Source organism: Danio aesculapii, chromosome 6 (genome assembly GCF_903798145.1).
Source record: "Danio aesculapii chromosome 6, fDanAes4.1, whole genome shotgun sequence".
Classification (NCBI taxonomy): domain Eukaryota; kingdom Metazoa; phylum Chordata; class Actinopteri; order Cypriniformes; family Danionidae; genus Danio; species Danio aesculapii.
The window spans coordinates 12,735,911-12,757,425 of NC_079440.1; the positions used below are offsets into that span (position 1 = coordinate 12,735,911).

General features: G+C 37.7%; 1 protein-coding gene across 1 annotated transcript in view; it reads right to left on the bottom strand.

Annotated features, from left to right (window-relative positions):
* Positions 1 to 4,464: 4,464 nt before the first annotated feature.
* Positions 4,465 to 21,515, bottom strand: part of scn1lab (sodium channel, voltage-gated, type I like, alpha b) — a 76,675-nt gene continuing 59,624 nt past the window's right edge. Inside the window, exons 19-27 of the mRNA XM_056459565.1 lie at positions 20,689 to 20,843; positions 19,150 to 19,323; positions 18,949 to 19,071; positions 13,381 to 13,662; positions 13,248 to 13,301; positions 11,541 to 11,678; positions 11,055 to 11,159; positions 10,648 to 10,918; positions 4,465 to 8,710 (exon numbers count right to left, since the gene is read on the bottom strand). Of these exons, the coding sequence (XP_056315540.1) occupies positions 7,515 to 8,710; positions 10,648 to 10,918; positions 11,055 to 11,159; positions 11,541 to 11,678; positions 13,248 to 13,301; positions 13,381 to 13,662; positions 18,949 to 19,071; positions 19,150 to 19,323; positions 20,689 to 20,843 (2,498 nt within the window). The 3' untranslated portion in view covers positions 4,465 to 7,514. The remainder of the gene's footprint in view (positions 8,711 to 10,647; positions 10,919 to 11,054; positions 11,160 to 11,540; positions 11,679 to 13,247; positions 13,302 to 13,380; positions 13,663 to 18,948; positions 19,072 to 19,149; positions 19,324 to 20,688; positions 20,844 to 21,515) is intronic.

Sequence of the window (21,515 nt, forward strand, 5' to 3'; positions counted from 1 at the left end):
TCCTCAAGATTTGGCCACAATAACTGTTTGGTGATATTGTGGCAATGTTGAATTACTAATCTGTAGAACTATTTTTCACAATGAGGAGCCTTTTATTTATTTATTTATTTATTTATTTATATTAACCATGGTTGAATTATAACAAAAGTAGTAGTTTGTATAACCGTGCTTTTTTGCTATATTGATTAACGCTTGTATAACTCAATTTTTCTACAAATATCATGGTTAAACTATGGTTGTTGTGATGAAGACATTGCAAATTTGTGAAGTCATTGTAAATTTTCATAGTTAAAACATAGAAACCCAAAATTTACCATTATTTTACTACACTTTTTACAAATGGTAATCTAAACACTAAGCAGTGTCGCCTCACAGCACAAAGGTCACTGGTTCGAGTCCCAGCTGAGTCAATTGGCATTTCTGCGTGGAGTTTGCATGTTTTCCCGGTGTTCGCGTGGGTTTCCTCTGGGTGCACTGGTTTCCCCCAAAGCCCAATGCGCTATAGGTGCTATTGGATGAACTAAATTGACCGTAATGTATGAGCATGTGTGCAATTGCAAGACTGTATGGGTGTTTCCCAGTACTGGGTTTCAGCTGGAAGGGCATCTGCTGCGTAAAACATTGGAATAATTCGTGGTTCATTCCGCTGTGGTGACCCCTGATAAATAAGGGACTAAGCCGAAGGAAAATGAATGAATGAATCTATACACCAAAATCAAGGGAAGCTTTTTGGGTTTTTTTAACAAGATATTTCATATTTTAAGATTGGGTTGTTTGTAGAAGGGATACAGCTTCTAAGTTAATGAGAGTTTTATATATATATATATATATATATATATATATATATATATATATATATATATATATATATATATATATATATATATATATATATAATTCATTAAATTATCCATTAATTGTAATTCATTAATGTCTACCCTTGAACTCAACCCTCACGGTAATGTAACAACAGTAATTATCCAGAGTAGGTCTATTATTCATATTTTTATTGAATTACCTATTAAATTTTATTTCATTAATGTCTACCCCTACCCTCATCCCTCACAGTAATGTAAAAATAATAATTATTGTTGTACAGTGTCACAAATATTATGCTATATTGATGCGAGTAGCCTACCTGCAGCTGTATCAATTAGAATTTACCTCAAGATTGCTGAATTTCAAATAATAGGGTGTCTTGACTCACCTGGCCATCTGTATTTTCTGCCACCTTCCCTGGCCATTATCTAATCAATTCAGCGAACAAAACCTGACAAGAAGCGTAGGCTCCTTTAAGATAGAAATAATTAAAAACTCTGTTCCTGATCATGTGGCGCAACGCCCGCTGCTGGTGAAGGGCAAACGTCCATCATACGACACGTGTCGATCATTCAACCACAAGAGGGCGCCGCGCACTATTTACAATCAGACTTTATGGAAAAGCTTCTGGAACCAGTATCACTCACCAACCCCACCCTTTATTTTTAAGCATGATTTGCTTGTAATATTAATATGTCTATCCGTTATGTTATCATTTATTACTCGTCTGTCGTCTTGATTAATTTGATTCAGACACAAATATTATCGACACCTTGTCCTTGACCTTATCAGTGCGTGGATAAACACAGGCTTATCTGCTGCGCCAGACATCAGGATGAAAGGCTAAAATAAAGGGGAAAGGAATCTCGCAGGGACTGAGTGACATGGGAAAACGAGGCCGTCTGTCTCCCTGTCTGTGGCTGAACAGAAAGCATGAATGAGAGGGGATGAGAGCTGCTGGTTGGGGAAAGCCTGCTGAAAACCCCAGAGCACTATGGGTAGATGCTGTGTGATCAATCAGTGAAGGGTGTACCGTGATGTCAGGTTGCCAGGCAACAGGAAGAAAGGCACTCCAGCAGGGTCACTCCTGATTACAGAGTGTTTCTCCACACAAACACAGACGCGCGCGGGCACACACACATACACACACGCGCGCGCACAATTATCTTTATGTGGACTTCCCATAGATGTAATGAATACTGTACAAACTGTATATTCTGCCCCCTATTCTAGGAATACAAGGCACATACACACAGGTTTTCTTGAGTCTACAGTATGTGAAGAGTCTAACAGTAGTAGGTGAATGATTGTAGGCTAATCTCACAGAGCAGACTAAATTTAGAACATCTTCATTGGGCGGATCTTACCTCTCTTTCAGCTCCTTCTCCCTTTTCAGCTCTTGACGTCCAGAAGTGAAGTGGGTATACATTTATAAAGGGACTATACTTATTTTTAAAATATTGTACATACATTTTTATTGCTAAAGTGTAGAGCTTGTACAAAAAATGGTCAAGACGGTACCCAAGGTTGTTTATTAAACCTTAGACTATTTTACTTGAAAGAAATCGGGACGTTTTTGACGAAAAAAAAGATCAAAATGTGAGTTTACAAATTGAAATCACATTAAAAACATGTAACGTTTGGTAAATTATGTCATATTTTATTCTTAAACGCTCTATTAGGGTAGAAAAAGAATACAAAAATGCGTTTTAAGTTTGGAAACATTTTGCATTCCCCCCTCCCTTGCTCAATGTTTTGATCCACGGCGTGCTTTCCCGCCACTTTTACCTCACGAGTCACTTAGAGTAAGCACAAATCTTCAGGAGTACTGGAACTGCTGTAAGTTAGCTATCAAATCTATTTCAAGAGTTCACACTTAGATATTGTTTGACAACTGTTAGCAGGTTTGGCATGCTGTCCCGGGAGAGAACCCTGAGCTCGGAGCCCAGGGCTCCCGCCTGGTCCATAGAGCATATAAGGGGAGTACGAGATCGGTGGTTCTCGAGAGCTCCCCGTGGTAAAGGAAGAAAGGAGGAGAAGGTGTGGATGGGGGGTTTCTTCGGAAAACGAAGATAAGAGAGTAGTTCTTCTAGCTAGGTTACTTATAGTGAGTTAGGGTTAATCTGATTGTCTAACTACTGAATGTAGATGAGTGCCCAGCTGCAGTCAATCATATCACGTGCTCCTCTCGAAATTAGTTTGTGAAACGTCACTTAATTAACTCGAAATACGGTGGCGCAGTGGGTAATGCTCTCGCCTCACAGCAAGAAGGTTGGTGGTTCGACCTCTGCTGGTTCAGTTGGCATTTCTGTGGAGTTTGCATGTTCTCCCCGTGTTCGCGTGGGTTTCCTCCGGGTGCTCCAGTTCCGTTTCCGGTACAGGTGAATTGGGTAAGTTGTAAGGGTAAATTGTCTGTATGTGTGTGAATCAGAGTGTATGGATTGCAGCTGAAAGAGCATGTGTAAATAACATATGCTGGATGAGTTGTCAGTTCATTCCGCTGTGGCGATTAATAAAGGGACTAAGCTAAAAAGAAAATGAATGAATTAGTTTTTTCACTTGAATATATAGAATGCTTGTAGCCTGTTTGGTGTTTAATGCCCTTGCTTGTTGGATACATAGCCTAAAGGTAAGTTTCAATTGAAGATGCCAATTTATTCATCATTCATTGTTCCAAAATGTTCCAAATCAATGCAATATGTTCATTAGGTGAACTTCAACAGATGAACACTGTGTAGGGACCCTGTCAAACACAATTCTACTTTAGTCACTTACCTCAGCTTAAAAAAATAAACCATTTTAGAATGATAATGGTATGGTCCTTATGGTGCACTAGCTAGCAGTAGAATGTGGTTGTCAATCCCATAGCACACTATGAGTCTGCCCAATAGTAGAATAATAGCCTTTTTATATCCTCACAGGTACATTTATGGCTGTATCATTTATGCCCCTTTCAAAATCTGATCTTGCAATATTTTTTATGTTTATTTTTCCATCCCCCATCCTTTCACTAAGTTCACTGCAAGTTTATCAGTGCAATGAATCATTTCCAGTTTCTTGTACATTGTGTGCGTAAAATTAATCATAACAATAAAGGTTTCTGAAGTCTACAAATAGTTTAAACGTTCAAAATTGAATAGTACCTATTTGTTTTATTTTGATTATTTATTAATTAATGTTGAATGGCACAAATATACCAATACAAACAAGAGACAAATGCTGCATATTTGACAAAAGCACTCCCAAAATAAATGTCTTAGGCTTTTCAGTTACTGGCTTCCCAAAATGTGCTTTATTTCGGAAAACTACAGTGAATGTCTGCAAACTTTGCTCCGCTTCAGAAGAAATCAATTCATATTGCACATTCAAAACAAAAGTTTTACACGTTTGCAAATTATAAACATTTTCAAGTAACCCAACAAAAGTGATGCACTTCTCTGCCGCGATTCTCTCTGGAAATGATATTTGCGATGTACTTTCAGAATGTGTAATAATAATAATAATGATTATAATAATAAGTTAAACTTTGGTACAAAAAATATGATCTTTATTCTTTTGGCTTTTAAAATAACGTCACCATGTAATCGGTTAATATAGTGCATGCAGTTTACTACCACACTACGAATGAAATATGACGACCACTGATTGCTTCATAAATTTTTATGTACATTTAAAACCAGGACCTGGCCTTCACATGTAGCACTGTGCAAAAAATGTAAACAAAATAAGTCCATTTAAAATTAAAATAAAATAAAAACCAAACAAAAACTAAAACAATAACATGAGCTTGAACCTACTATTTACATTATAAACAATAAAGAGAATGAGAATAAAGCACATCAATGGTGGCCCCAGGTACATACAGTCAAAAACACACATATAGATCTCTCTCACATAAATAAGCTCTCGTAATCTTTTTCTTTCACACTCACACGCGCGCATCTCTCTCACAATTGATCACATGCATCCAAATGACAGTTTAAGTGGCGTGTAAAAGTGCTCCTCTACAGAGTTGAGTACAGAGGTGAGATACAGCGTGCCAGTATATACATACAAAATCACCACCACTAGTTCAACAGAAGAGCTCATGTCATAATCGCGTTATTCAGCCACACGGCCATCGCAAAAGAGGGGAACGGTGGTGATGATTTTAGGGGCCCCCAGCATTTGCCCCCTAGTTATGGTCCCGTTCAGCCAAACTCTGGGTGTTTCCGTCGTTTGGTGACAGACACTGAACTTTAAAACAAGGAAATATTTTAGTTTTTCAGTAGAGATCCACTGACAGGTTGACCTGCACCTATGCACGGAATGGTTTTAGATTCGGAAGATATACACATGTTTTTTTTTTCTTTCTTTCTTTTTTTGTTTAACATAAAAATGAGGACGTTAGACATGTGGCAGTCTGGTACAGAGACATTCAGTAGGGTTACACTGACATTTCCCATCACGTTCATAAGTGAGTGTGTACATTCAGGCTTCCCGGAGTCTGTTAACATTGCGGTAGTTTCACGGAGGAGTGGATGCATGTCTTGTCTTTGCCTTCATCCGTGGTGTACAATTAAAAGAATGTTTGGTGTTCAGTGAACAGCGTTTGTTGCATAATATAAATTTTTGATGAACTGAGGCGGTTAGAATAAGGCACTTACAATAGAAGTAAACTGTCCAAACCTCAAAGGCTCACAGTCAAATATGTACAACTCATCACTTGTGTTTGTTGCCTATCCAGACACTTCTGGCCATTTTGTTGTCAATGCGTACAACACCCAACCCGCTCTCTCCGCATGGTAGTCGGGTGATATAACACAGAGGCTAAAGACCATGGCCCCTAGCGTCTGTCGCTGGAGCACCTTTTAGAGGTCAGAGGACTGAGGTTTACCTGTAAAGCACTTCACTAACTGGCCTCCGTTACACTCACATCCCCTAAATCTCACTCCCATCCAGGTCACGGCATTAATGTAACCCCACCGGTCCTACACCACCCAACCCTCTCCGAGATAGGATCGAACTGGCAACTCTCCGCATGGGAGTTGGTTGCTCTAACAAGGAGGTTACAGACCATGGCCCCTAGCGTCTCTTGCTAGAAGACCTTTTAAAGGTCAGAGGAGTGAGGCTTACCTGTACAGCACTTCACTAGCTGGCCTCCGTTACACCCAGCCACCTAAACCTCAGTCCCATCCGGGTCATGGCACCAATGCAACTCCGCCAGTCCTACACTACCCAACCCTCTCCGAGCTGGGATCCAACCGGCAACTCTCTGCATGGGAGTTGTTGTTTTTTTCTAACAAGGAGGCTTAAACCATGGCCCCTAGCTTGCCTCCATTACAAATGCACATAGATTTAACTTGAATACAAGCTTAATATCTGTTGTTGACAACAATCTGGCTTAGCTTCATGTAAACAAGAGGACTGTTTTTAGTGTATGAAACATTAAATGTAGACTTAACATCAAGAAAAAAACATACAAATTATAAGAAGTGGCATCTTTAAGATTTGGTCATTTAGCACAACGCCAAAGGAAGTTGCAACACCTCCCGTTTTTGTGTCTTTGTGCAGATACAGTGCGAAAGTTATTAAGTTTACAGGCTTTACAGGCGTTGCCATGACAACAGAGGTGAAAGACAAAACAGGATTAGTAAGCGATTATATTTCATGTTAGCACATATCATAAAATGCCTTTTGTATATTATGTAAAAAATTTTTTTAGAATGTTTATTGTTAACCCCCTCTTATATTTCCATTGTAAGTGCCTTACAGTAACACAAATGCTGAACTGAACATGATCCCAGAACATTCATCAATGTGTTTAGATAAAACAAATTTGGCTCATTCTGTTATCATCAGCGGAAGATTTTTCAATTGATCCATTTCTGTGTTTGCGTTTAGTAAGGCAGTGCAGACACGGTCTACATCTTTATCCGTAAATAATATAAACATTCTATGTGTGAAAGTCCTGATTAGTACAGTAGCATTCTACTCTCAGTTTACCGAGCAAATGATTTTGTAGCACTTGATGTATGTATGTGTGTGAGTGTGGATTGTTCGGCAAGCGCTAATGCTAAAGTAAACGAGGTCGCGTTATTGTAGTGTTCAGATATTTCACTACCGGATATGATCGACATTCTCCAGCCCCTCCATAGACGTGCCCTTAAATGAAGTAATTAAGACAATCAAACCCATGAGTAGAAAAGTTCAACATGATTTAAAAAAATGAGCTAACAAAAATGTGCAGGTATATAATACGCCATTCAATAAGAAAGACACCAGCGGTAGTGTTAGCACTAGCTACTGATGACTATAACAGTTTCTTTCAGTCCTTGGGATTGTGTAACAACACTCAAAACTAAAAGACGAACTCACACACCACTCTATACTTGCCATTTTGTTTCACATCAGTGTCCTTAGTGATTCAACAGTCATACTGAAGCGTGTGTGTGTGTGTGTGTTCTCTGGGTCGACACTACCACTGTCCTCATATGAACGCTTTCCGTCAACACCATAAATGCACCCCTAAGGCTAGCTCGGTGTGCATGCACACAGTAGTCTAGACACACGCACATACACACACTTCGCCCCACACACGCTCAGTTTGGCATTAGTTCCAAAACCGCTTGAGGTGAATTGCACCCCGGTGCTCACGCTCCGCTCTGTAAACAGTGTCTCAGTTGAAATGAACAGTCTCTGTTTCAATCCCTCATTCATTTTTTTCTGTCCCTTGTATCTTTTGCTTTGTCCTCCTTCTCTCGCCTCTCCTTTTCATATTTGTCTTTCTCTGACTTGGCCACACTGTTATAAGATGGCGGAGAGGCTGAAGAGGGAGTCATATCTGTTTTGTCTGACGCAGAGTTCTCTTGAAACTTTCCGATGACGAGCACCTCTTTCTCTGGGATCCGCCCGCCCCCGTCTTGTAGCTGTTTGCGGTACGCTTCCGAGGCCTTCTTTACTGTTTGTCTTATACGGTGCCGTCGGAAGGCCCTCTGGATGACCACAGCTGACATTTCCTCCTGTTTCCTCCTAAGGGTTGTGGTGATGGGCTCGTAGGAGACTTTTGAGGGATTTGAGGCCATGAAGCGGTCCTCCATCTGTCCCCTCAGGGCATCCATCTCGCCCTCCTCTCCCAGTACCCTCAGGGTAAAGGCAAATAGGATGTCCAGGCAGTGGATGCGGTCGCCACTGACCATGGGCAGGTCCATGGCTATAAGCTGGATCTTGTTTGGCTTGGCAATGCGTAACGGAGGATCCAGAGCATCCGCAAAGTCAGAAAGCTTGTTGTACTCAACAAACTGTGTGGCATTAGGGTCAAACCGCTCCCAGACTTCATAGAACATTTCAAAGTCGTCCTCGCTGAGTGGTTCAGCGCTCTCCTCTGTAGCTACACTAAAGTTCTCCAAGATCACAGCAATGTACATATTGACCACGATCAGGAAGCAGATGATGATGTAGCTCACAAAGAAGAAGATGCCGACCGAGGGATTTCCGCAGTTACCTCGGTAGAAGCTCCCCGGATGCTCCATTTCGCTGTCGCAATCTGGATCTTGCTTGTTCAGGATAGGCGCCAGGAGGCCGTCCCATCCTGCCGAAGTGGTGATTTGAAACAGGCAAAGCATGGAGTTCCCAAATGTCTCAAAGTTAAACATGTCGTCAATCCCCGCCTCTCGTTTCACATAGGCAAAGTTGGACATTCCAAAGATGGCATAGATAAACATGACCAGGAAGAGGAGGAGGCCAATATTGAACAAGGCAGGAAGTGACATCATCAAGGCAAACAGGAGGGTACGAATGCCTTTGGCTCCTTTGATGAGACGAAGAATGCGACCAATTCGGGCAAGTCGAATGACTCGGAATAAGGTTGGCGAAACAAAATATTTCTCTATCATTTCAGACAGGAACATGCCTATCAAAAAAGAAACACAAGACCAATTAGCAAGCTATTTAGGGTCAAGACATATTCTACTCAAATACAGTACATTAATATAAATGATTCAAATATTCTCAATATTACCTATTACTATCAAGAAATTACAGCCTAGACGCTAAACAGTCATTTTTGTATTAGTATAATGATTTATTGCCAGTAATGACCAGTACTGGTCCGTGGATCAATTGGTACCATGCCGCACAAGAAATCATTAATTATTTTAGTTTTATTTATTATCTGAGTCTGATCTTTTATTTTGAAAAATCTTTTATTTTAAAAAAATTCCTGTATTCTCTCGCTTACATCTCGGTCACTTGAGTGCCCAAATTTAACCCACAGCAAAACGAGTAAGAAACAGACATCTTTGGAAAGTGTCTTTGCTAAGGGGAAAATGCCAAGTGACGGCCCAGTGAACTGCCAAGGAATAGATCCGCAACCCATTTGTCAACAAATCAGGTAATTCCACCATGTCTGTGCAAGAAGATCAACTGCTGGAGATCGCAAATGACAGCGGCCTTTTAGGGGCTGTTCGCATATCGCATCTCTTCTAGAGTTGTGCAAGTTCGTTATTTCCAATGGAGGTGATGTGCTTCCAGATGCACCGAGTTAAATGAATGCCGGGAGCGCACCGTGAGTCACGTAAATAAAACTTGTATCAGAATAAGAGCAATGTTTTGTCAGCTTGTCATCCCCTGTGAAAATGGTTAATGGTCGCCTAGCAATGTACGAATCACCGCCCCCCGGTCTGCGGTAAAATTGTCAAGTGTTGACTGGTCTGTGGTGAGAAAAAGGTTGGGGACCACTGATGTAGAGTATCAAGCTCAGCTCACACATAAGTCACGTTCAATCCTAAAGTTGCAGCTTTTGGATTTTAATGATTCTCTTTTAAGCTCTACTCAAACTGGCTAAAAATGTGGTATTTGATCATTAGTTTTAGATTAGATTAATTGGCATTGCCACTCCCTTCAATAAAGTTCTGGCAGTGATAGAAGTTTTCAGACACTTTCCTGCAGTGTGGCTTTAGTTACAACTGTCAAACCAATAACCAGTAGGAGTACAGAATCTGTTGATACAATCAGCTACTTCAAACTACCATGGGCAAATGTCAAAAGTGCATTTTTTTTCTGGTTTATTATTAAGGCTTGTTGTTGAGCAAAATTACAGCTAAGTAAACATATACCCCTGGATTACAATATGATAATTCTAATAGTTTGATAAATAAATAAATATATATATTTATATATATATATATATATATATATATATATATATATATATATATATATATATATATATATATATATATATATATATATATTTACATTTAGGGAAATCACCAAGCGACCCCCCTTTGGGAACCACACCTGGTGATTACTCTAGAAGTAGGGTTGCACTCCCCTATACGAACCCTAACAGGTGTGTCTGTATCCTAAGGACACCTTATTCTCATTCATGCTTGCTACAGGTCTGACCTGATGTTTCAACATAGCCAAGGTTATGGATATGTGTATAGAAACAAGTAGGATATTTGAATAAATGATATTTATCCAATTAAAATCCACATTTGGAAGTGGCTCAGAACTGATACTGTACATGTGTGAAACAATTCTTGATCTGTGTCAGATGTGATCCAATAATAAAAACAAAAATAATAAAAATAAAAACAAAATGTGTTCAGTGTACTCGCAGCCTCATACTAGTTGACGTAGTTACAAAGTTACCAATAGTCAATAAAATATCTAAAGGGGACCATCAAAACTTCGGTTAGTCAACATTTGAATTTCTGTCAAAATTGCCAAACAGCAGAAAATGTGACCACAACATTTACTGTCATTAATGATCAATATGTAACAATGTTTTCATAAATAGTCCTACATTTTTAAAATGCTAAAAAGTGGCGAAGAATCTCTTACCAACAATTGACAGAATCACCACAACAAAGTCAAACACATTCCAGCCGATGGTGAAGAAGTAGTGGCGCAGGGAGATCATCTTCAGGACACATTCTCCAGTGAAGAGGATGATGAAAACCAGGTTTATCCAGTATAGAATATTGTCCATATCCTCTGTCTGGTCATCGGTTTCCACCATCATGGTCACCATGTTCAAGCAGATCAGGATCATAATGATTATGTCGAAGGCTTGTTTGGTGATTAGGTCAAAGACAAGGCCTTGAAACTTATTCTAGAGTGAAATATAGAGAAATTATTGTCATTTAATACTGATCATATGATGCAAATTGTACTTTATAATTTATTTTGTATTAATTTTAATGTCTAAGAGTGACACGATTAGTGAGAGTGAGCTGAATGTGTCGTACCGCAGGTCTAGGAATTGGCTTCTGAGGCTTCTTAGATCCCAACTTCTTCATGGCATTGTAATATTTCTTCTGCTCTTCTGTCATGAAGATATCCTGACCTCCAAGGTAAAGAGCAAATGCAGAAGACTGGTTACAACCATGGTTTAATTATATGTCATAACACAAACCTAATGCAACCAGGCTTCTGTTAGTTTTCACCCGTGAACCTCAGGGAAATGTCAAACAGGCAGTTCAGCCCATACCAGGTCCCATTTATCTCTCAAAAGACTAGCATTGTGTGTGCTTTACAAACAAAACCAGTTCAGTAAGGTACCATTGTGCTCACTAAACAAAACCACAGGCTGTGTACATACGGTATCACATTACATCTCTTTGAAAGTAAACCGACAATGGCAGAGACAGATTTGAGGTTTCGTAATATAAACATATTCCTCATCGGATGGCCTTTAGGTGTTTAGATTTATCTCCCGCAGTTTTAATACTTATCTTTTTCTTCTGCTGATTGAAGTTATCGATGATGACACCAATGAAGAGGTTGAGGGTAAAGAAGGAGCCGAAGATGATGAATATGACGAAGTACAGGTACATGTAAAGGTTTGTTTCATAGACAGGCTGTTGCTCCAACTGTGAGTAAGAGAAATGTTGCATGTTATTACACATTTGCATTGTTAATCTTCACTAGCACATTCACACACACAGAAAAAAAAGCTTTTATTTTATAAAAATTATTAAATTCGAAGGGAACACAAATGTAAATTGATTTCTAAGTGTAAATTGGTATGTGTTTTAGGTCTAAAGGTTTAAATATTTCTGCTCTCAAACACTAGATTTGGGAAATTTACTGTTGTTGTAAGTTGTCTAAATATCTAAAGATTCTTAAATCAGTGCACATGTGTAAATAAGCCAAACGGAAATGTATTTTGATTTAATGATGATGTGATATTTACATTGGAAAGAGAAAAATACAGAGGAAGATGTTGCAAATCATGGAACAATTAAAGGTGCAGTATGTAAGTTTGACGCCCAGTGGTTGAACTAGGTATAGCACTTCTGGATCAAAACACATTTTCACTCGGCTCCTCCTCTACACGTCCACGCAAGCGCAAGTTGCCAGATTGACATGAGTGTGCCTGACTATCAAGCCTAATGGCTAATTTGAACTGATTTATAAATAAAAGCAACAGCGCGCAATAGAGGAAATATTTTCCAAACCAAAAGGAGTTTTTGACGTAACCAATACCTGAAATTTCTAATATAGAAATGGCTTCTATTTCTCACTAGTGAACAACAGAATAAATGACAATTATCACCTCAGGTACAACTCATGTGTTTTATTCAGTGTTAAATGCTACTAATGTGAGTTTGAATGCCATTTTACCTCGATAGTTTACCTCAGATCTTGAAAATAAAGTAAACCGTTTGAAATAGAACTGACTCAGTGTGACATTTAGCATGTACATATAATAATGTTAAAGAGGTTTAAAATGTATTAATTAGATTATAAACCGTACCATTTCCTGAGTGAGTGCATATTCTGGTTCTGAATGCTGTATTTACATTTCTCTCATGTTTCGTCTGGTGCAAACAGCCAAATTGCTTATCACTGCAAATCTCGCCTCGTAGCGTGTTGTTAGGACACGGGGTTACAATGTAACCTGCTCACGTAATGTTTACATTTGTAATATTTATAATATTTGATAATTTATAACCATCTCTTGTGGAACTCTGAATCTGTGTCTCATTTTGGAGTCTACTACTGTACACTGGAGGTCGCATTTCGGTCATGGATGCATACTTTGAGAGCCTTTTTGACTGAATGAATGAAATAGACTGTTTTCCATAAAGACAACTAAGGGTGCGGAAATATAAATGGCTAAACTGGCACTGGGGGGGGAGGCAAGTGACCAAAACAAAGACAGACATTCCGACACGTAACTTGCCTTTTCAAAGCAGAATGTTTGACTAGCATTTTTCAGATAAACAATGTTTTTTTTAAGTATCTGCAAACCTATTATGGTATTTTATGCTTTAGAACAGTCAAAAACTTACATACAGCACCTTTAATTACATATCTTTATGAATTTAAGATCTACCACAAGTGTATTGGGTAGTTATGAATAATAACCTATTATTTATTTACATATTATATTATTAGGATATATTAAAGAGTAACAGGATGTTAAAAACACTTACATCACGAGAATCTACAGCTGCGTACATGATGTCCATCCACCCTTTAAATGTGGCCTTGTGGAAAGTAAAATAAATATGAATAAACAGCCTTAATACAACAGACAACCTCATATTTAGCAAAACATCCATTTACCACTTGCAGTAGTGCCAGGTATCCGGCTCCCACATTATCGAAATTAATCTTCACGTTTTTCCAGCGCGCCGTATCATTGTTTTCAATCAGAGCAAAGCAATCGGACTTATTGTTGACCACACTGACGGGAAACAGCTCATCGTTGGTGATATTAACGCAATAGTAATATTTCCCAGCAAAGAGGTTCACCCCCATGATGCTGAAGATCAGCCAGAAGATCAAGCACACCAGCAGCACATTCATGATGGAAGGTATGGCTCCGAGAAGAGCGTTCACTACCACCTACAAAAACAGAAATGCAACACGTCACACACAAACATCTAAACACACGTTCACTTCACGCTTAGAAACTCTTGCTATAGATACAAGAGCTGCGGAAACTACAGTGTATTGTCTAAGCTTCTACATTAGATTACATTTTTGCTTGTAAAAGCTAAATCCTTTGCAAAGATAAAGATAATACGATTAAGGGAAATTACTAAAAGGTTAATAGGGTTTTAGAACAACACAGCTACATCTAATTAATCCTACATTAAAGGGGACCTATTATGCAAAACACACTTTTATAAAGGGTTTAAACAGCTGTGTGGCAACAGTCTGTAAATATAACCAGGTTAACATTAATGCATAACATTTATTAATTTTATTTTTATAATCACACTTCATAAATACTGCAGAAACACTTTGATTGGCATTCACCATTTGTACATGTCATCAGAGGGGGAAAGCCCTGCTCATTGGTGACGATTTCTCTGTCATTAGCATAGGATGTTAGTCTTATTTTTAAATCTGCCACTATGCTAAACCACTATGCTCCGCCCAATTTTAAAGAAGATGGCTGGGAGCACAATCTCATTTGAATTTAAAGCAACAGTCACCAAACTGCACAATTAGTATCAAAGACTACACGTTATTAGACACTGAATCCAAAATTATAGTCGGTAAATTTTGCACGTTAAAAAATAAATTTGACCTCATGTTGTGTGAATCATATTGACACACTGCCTCCGAAAATTTCATCCGTCATTTAAAAAATTCGAACCAGGTTCATTTTTTTTCGCTTCTCGCATTCGAAAAAGTGCTTTTTTGACAGTTCAGAGCCACCGAACAAGTGAAAAGCTAAATACACAATGCTGTGACTTGAGCTACAGTTAATTTTATAACAAACAGTGCATAAAACAAAGACAGAATGTGGTGGACAGTTGAGAACTATATTCTAGATTCAGTGACTTGTGCAGTGACTGCTGTTTGGTGTGTGTATGTTCATACATTTGACGTATTGCTCATAGACGTTATAATGCTTGACGCCTCATGGTCTGCTTTCAGTTCGTTGCTTCGACATGTCATCACATCCACCATCTATTATAATGTCTGTAGGTACTGCCAGTCTCTGTTCAGGATTTGTGTACATACGTGAATGTGTGAAGTATCACAGGCAATGTATCAAAATTCCACAGATTTCCTGAAATCAACTTTGTATTTGGGGATAACCCTGCGCAGCTCTTTGATAATGAGCTGAATTCTCCTTCCTTAATGCAGTATTGGATGAATACACTATGTAGCCTATTCCTCTTTCTTTTTCTACTTTGGAAATGAGAGAGGAGAATAATGTATCACTGCTTGACTCTGAAATGTTTTCCGTTTTTATAATAGATTAATTATATGCATCGGACTCAGTGTGCAGAGTTTGTTTACATGATGACATTTTCACATGTGAATACAAAAAAAAAAAACGCATACGAATATTTCGCACTTCAGTGCGCAAAGACCTTAAAAGGGACCGTTTTAAAGAGTTATAAAACATTATTTGTGGGATATTTTGAGCTGAAACTTCACATACACACTCTAGGGACATCAGAGACTTATTTTACATCTTGAAAAATGGAGCATAATAGTAGTAGTAAAGTAGTAGTAAAACTTTATTGTCCTTGACAGGAAATTTGTTATGGGCATCGCCATATTGCTGCAGACATTCACTAAAAACAAGCAATAAAAACAATACAAAATACAACAGTTACAAAATTTATAATGCTATTTAAGATAGACTCTTATGAAATAAACCCACTGATACAGGTACAAAGGATTTTTTATAACGGTTTAACCTACACTTTGGGACTCTATATGTTCTACCAGAGGGAAGCAGTTCGTAATGTGGAAACAAAAAATGAGTTGATTCGTTTACAATCCTTTCCACCTGATTGAGGATACAATTCTTGTATAAAACTAGAGGATTAAAATTTTATCGTGCCCAACAATTTTCCATGCTGTCTTTAAGAGATGCATCAATTTATAATAATAGGTCCCCTTTAAGATTTATTAGCTACAAATTTGTATTTGAAAATATGGCTTTCGTTCTGCTGTTCTTTCTATCACCAATTGTACATGATCCTCTATATTATGAACATCTTACAGAGGTGCACTGCACTCTCAGAGTTACCAAAATGTGGAGAAAACAAAATAAAATGAAAACAGAAAAAAACCTTGTGGAGACACGATGACGTCACAACATTTGTTTACTGCAAATGAAAAGAGACACATAACAGAGAAAGAAATGTAAGGTCAAGTCACAAACAACACTACAACAACCACCACAGAATCATCAGAATAGATCAGAGCTTTCACCACTGCACGTGCAGAGAGGCATGCACACTGAAACACTACAATACTCATTTATATTATGTGTGAAGTCCTCATTAATATTCAACAAAGGCATGCAAGAGAATAATAACATGTAAAAAACTAAACAGTATTTCTTTGAGTATACTGCTTAAAATGTTTTTCTCAAGTAGGGCATGTTCCAGTACAGATGCAGTATCTTCACTGTTCTAGGGACAGCATTGATATGAACCAATCAGATTTTAGGTTTGGGGCTGAAACAATATTCTGTTTTTGTATCTCAATTTTAAAGCGTGATGAAACAGACAAGATCTCCTCTAATGTACATCTGAGTGTAATAGCTCATCAAAAAAGAAATTTCATCTGGTCCATTTATGTTATAAACATCAGTTGCTTATTGAATTGTGAAATGTGGATGTGAAATTCAATAATAAAGGCAAGATAAAAACATAAGGCTTTAAATGAACTAAATGAATGCAGAAAAAATCTATTATCACAGTTTTTCTTCTTCAAGAATTTCTCGTATCATTTACCAAGCCAAATTATGTTTAATATGAGCTGCTGCTGGGCTAAATCTATAACATGAATTTAGAAAAAACATGAGAGTTTCCATGTTTTCACAGAAGCGTAACTGAAATGTGAACTGCTACATCATAACCATTGCAAAAATGCCACCAAAATGGATTAAAAAATACAGATTCAAGATATGCAAGCCAAAAACATATCTACACAATCAAGCTAAACCATTAAGACAGATGAATAAACTGAAATGTGAAAATACATTTTAAGGAGTGTAAATTTGTGGCATAACGTGTAGATCTTTGCAACAGATTTAGATTTCTGCAGCTGTTGAACTTATGAATGCAGTGGCCAAACAGAAGAATTTAAATTAGTCTCCGTCGAACCTCCAGTGCAAATATGAAATGAGGTTTATTTAGTAGCTTCAGCTATTTTAATAGGAGTTTTCTTGCGTTAGATTGCCAGATGCAGAAATTTTACATAAAATTATGGGGTAACACTTTACAATAACAGCACGTGAATATTGATGTATTAATATGTAAACCAAACATTACTTCATTAGGAATTAATGATGAGTTAGGGCATGCGCTAATCATGAACTAACTTTAACTACAACATGATTCACAAGAGTTTCAAGAGTTCACACTTAGATATTGCTTGATAATAATAGCAGGTTTGGCATGCTGTCCCGGGAGAGAACCCTAAGCTCGGAGATAATTGAGCCCAGGGCTCCCGCCTGGTCAATGAGCATAGGGGGGTACGAGATCAGGGACTTCTCGAGAGCTCCCCCTGGTAAAGGAGGAGATAGGGTGGATGGGGGATTCTTCAAAAAACATAGATGAGAGAGTAAAGTAATTCGGGCTATTTATAGTCAGTTTGGAATGATCTAATTGGCTTACTAATGATTACAGATGAGAGACCAGCTGCGATCAATCATATCACATGCTCCTCTCGTTGTGAAACTTCACTTATGTGTGAATAATGGCTACCGTAATCACTTGTTAGCATATGTTGTTAATTTATTAATTAATATTTAAGTTTAAGTTAAATGTAACATGATCTCATGAGCTGTTAATGTATAATTATGTCATGACTTTACTTGGAGGGCCATTAACTCATCCTTAACTATTCATGAACTCCAATGTTTAAACTGTTCGTGTTGATGTTGACGGCACACTTTACTATTGTTATTCAGTGCAAACGCACTAGACGGATGTGCATAAGGGGTTCATGAGTAGTTAAAGATGAATTAATGATGATGTGCCCCTCCAAGTAAAGTCATAACAGTCAGCTCATGAGTTCATGATGGTTTAATTAAGCATAAACTAATGTGGTAATTAATACACTACATAACAAACAAGCACGTACTATTAAGTAAGGTAGCCGTTATTCACATATGAACTCATGTGACTCATGTTGTAGTTAAAGTTAGTTCATGAATGGCGCATTGCATTAACTCATCATTAGTTCATAATAAAGTAATGTTTAGTTTAACACATATTAACACATCATTACTTATGCACTGTTACTGTAAAGTGTTACCAATTATATTAACAATGATTATTACAATACCAAGCAATAATCAACATTTTTTTTGTCATTACACTGCAGACCTACCCTGTAATAGTTTTAAAGTATAATTTACAGTTTATGCTAATTATGATCATAATAATAAAATGAACCCTTGTGTTCTGTTCAAATTGACTACCCTTTTATTATGTTTGTGGCTGTTTTTGCCCCATTGACTTCCATTATACTGACATTTTTCATTGCAAATCCATGACACCATATAATCATGCATTATTGATTGTTGGTGGTATTCCCTGTTGGGAAGAGGTCAAATGTGTCATTTTTACTGCTGATCATCATTTAGCAGCATTAACCCTTTAGAAAGGCCTGTGCTAAAAAGTTTCTGGCTTTTATATGGAGTTCTATGGAGTAAAACAGCAGATTGTAGTGTGTGAAGTCAATGGGGCAAAAACAGCCACTAACATAACGAAAGGGTAGTAAAATTGCCCAGAGTGTATTATTGAATTTTCCCAAAATATGTTTTCAAGATGAGATTTGTCACCAAAAATCATTACATTTGCTGAAACACAGAGATGGTAATGGCCGAATTAAGACTCAAAATCACCCCAGAAGGGATTAAAACATCCCGAACAGCACACAAGAGATAGAAATTATATTAATGTGAGACAACACAGGCAGAATTGGCCCTTGTCAGACAGCCAGAATTGGAGGTGGGCTGTGCACAGTGTAAATTAAAAGGTGATAAAAAAAACTGCACGTTAATGCCATCCTCTTACTACCCAATCACCCCACTGTTAAGGGTTTGTCAGATTTAAGGTTATGCATTCTGGAACAGGCCCTACTTGCATAAATCACAGCATACTGTGCATGATGCATGAGTGTGTTTGTGTGAATGTGTCTTACCCTCATTCCCTCAAAGCGCGACAGTGCTCTCAAAGGTCTAAGAGCACGCAGTGTTCTCAAGGACTTAATGGCACTTAGTTCAGAATAACCAAGAGCATTTGCAACCAGACTCACCAACGACACCTGTACAATAAACACACACATTCAGGCACATACAGCAAACAATACAGCTGCAAAGTAGGTTATACGCTCCATACATACATCAACAATCAGGAAGTCAAGCCAGCACCAGGCGTTGGTGAAGTATTTGACGAAGCCGTAAGCAACCCACTTCAGAAGCATCTCCAGGATGAATATATATGTGAAGACTTTATCTGCATATTCCAACACCGTCTTTATGGTCTTGCGCTGCTCGATGTAAATATCCTCGAAAGCCTGAACACACACAAATACAGTCAGAATTATTAGCCCTCCTACAATTTTTCCCAGCAGGCACAAAATGTCATAAGATGCTAATATTAGGTATGATAAATGTCAGGTGACGAAAATTCATTGTCTAGCCAGCGTCTAAGGACAACATTATTTTTAATGTAAAATTACATCAAATGACGTAATGATGTTAATATTTTGTTGATGTTGATGTCAAATTACATTTATTCGTCAGGTATGGTGACCAAAATCCAACATCTGATGGACATCATAGTGGTAACATCCACACAACGTTAAGTTGTAGCATCAATAAATGGTTGATTTTAAGTTGGACGTTGGACTTAGACCTTGAATTGATGTTGGGTTCTGACCCGATTTACATTTCCAAACAAAATAATACATCCCCACAATGTTGGGGTACAACGTCAATCTGATGTCATGTTAACGTCCTGTGCCTGCTGGGTTTTTTCTTGTTCAAACATTTCCCAAATTATGTTTAATAGAGCAAGGAATTTTTCACAGTGTGTCTGATAATATTTTTTCTACTGGAAAAAGTTGTTTTATTTCAGCTAGAATAAAAGCAGTTTTAAATTTAAAAAATAAATTAATTAAGGTCAATATTATTAGCCCCCTTAAGCAGTATTTTTTCGATTGTCTACAGAACAAACCATTGTTATACAATAGCTATGCTTCCATCCAAAGAAAACAGAAATAAGGCACAAAAGATGTGCAAATAAAGCAGCGTTTCCATCCAAAGAGTCAAAGTGAACTAAATTGTCCCTTCCTCATTAACCGGCGCCAAATATTATAAGTAAAAACGGAATTTGCAGCATTAGAAAAAGCTGCGTGAATCTTTTCTTTATTTAATTAACGACTTGCACCTCAGAAGACAAATGCAAAATCGCATACGTTTGTTATGCACATTTTCAAAATGCATGTCCATCTTGGTGTTTCCATCAACCGTTTTTTATGCGCATATCCAAAATGCATATAAAAATAGGTGGATGGAAACATAGCTAGTGACTTGCCTAATTACCCTAACCTGCCTAATTAACCTAGTTAAGCCTTAAAATGTCACATTAAGCTGAGCATGAGTATCTTGAAAAATATCTAGTAAAATATTATTTACTGTCATCATGGCAAAGATAAAAGAATTCAATTAGAAATGAGTTATTAAAACTATTATGATTAGAAATGTGTTAAAAAACATCTTCCCTCCGTTAGACAGAAATTGGGGGAAAATATACAGGAGGGCTAATAATTCTGACTTTAACTGTACACATCAACACTTTTCAGTAGCTAGTAACATAGATCAAGCCGGTTGTGAGTGGGTGGTTGCATTGTGTTTGTTATGGTTGTGTGGGTGCTCACCAGTGCTCCGCTGCTGAGTAAAATCATGAAGATGATGAAGGACTCAAACCAGTTGTGCTCGACAATGATGAAGCAGGTTTTCCTGAGAATCCACCAACTCTTCCATTTTCCCTTCTCCACATCAACCTGACAGCACTGAAACCTCATCACACAGCCTGAGCAAAAGAAACACAGAAACGAGTCCCGTAATGTGAACAGACAGTAGAATAATTGAGCTCGGTGGAAAGACTACTCCACCAAGGAGTCCCAGAAATGTAATACTAGAAGTCTTGTTGTGGCACTACATATGACATAAAGGGGCCAGCCTATACATTTTGTAGCATTTTGTGGCATTTATGTTAGTCAAACTGTACAACATAGTATTATTGCAATATTTTCCCCAAAAATGTCTTGTACAACTCTGATATACATACAATACACCCACAGATTCATAATTATATATATTTTTTTAACATTCATTTGCTGTAGTAAAAGTTCAATAATTTTTAAATTGAGGTCTTGCATTTTTTTTTACTACGAGTAAATCTAATAATGAGCCTGATCAACTGAGAGGATGAAACTGCACAAATGGATCAGGATAGCGGGAGACAGAAGCAAATCAAATCAAATCAGCCAGAAAACATGACAGAAGAGGTAACTGTGGGCTATTCTTGAATATTAGACCGAGTGATTCTTTTAATTATTTTTTTTCACTTGGCACATAATAGTGAAGTGTAAATAGTTATTGTTCATAATATTTATGTTTGTAGCTACATGTTTTTATTATCATTGACTGACCTATATTGCTATATAGCACAAAATAATTAAAGACCGTTCAGAAATGTGAT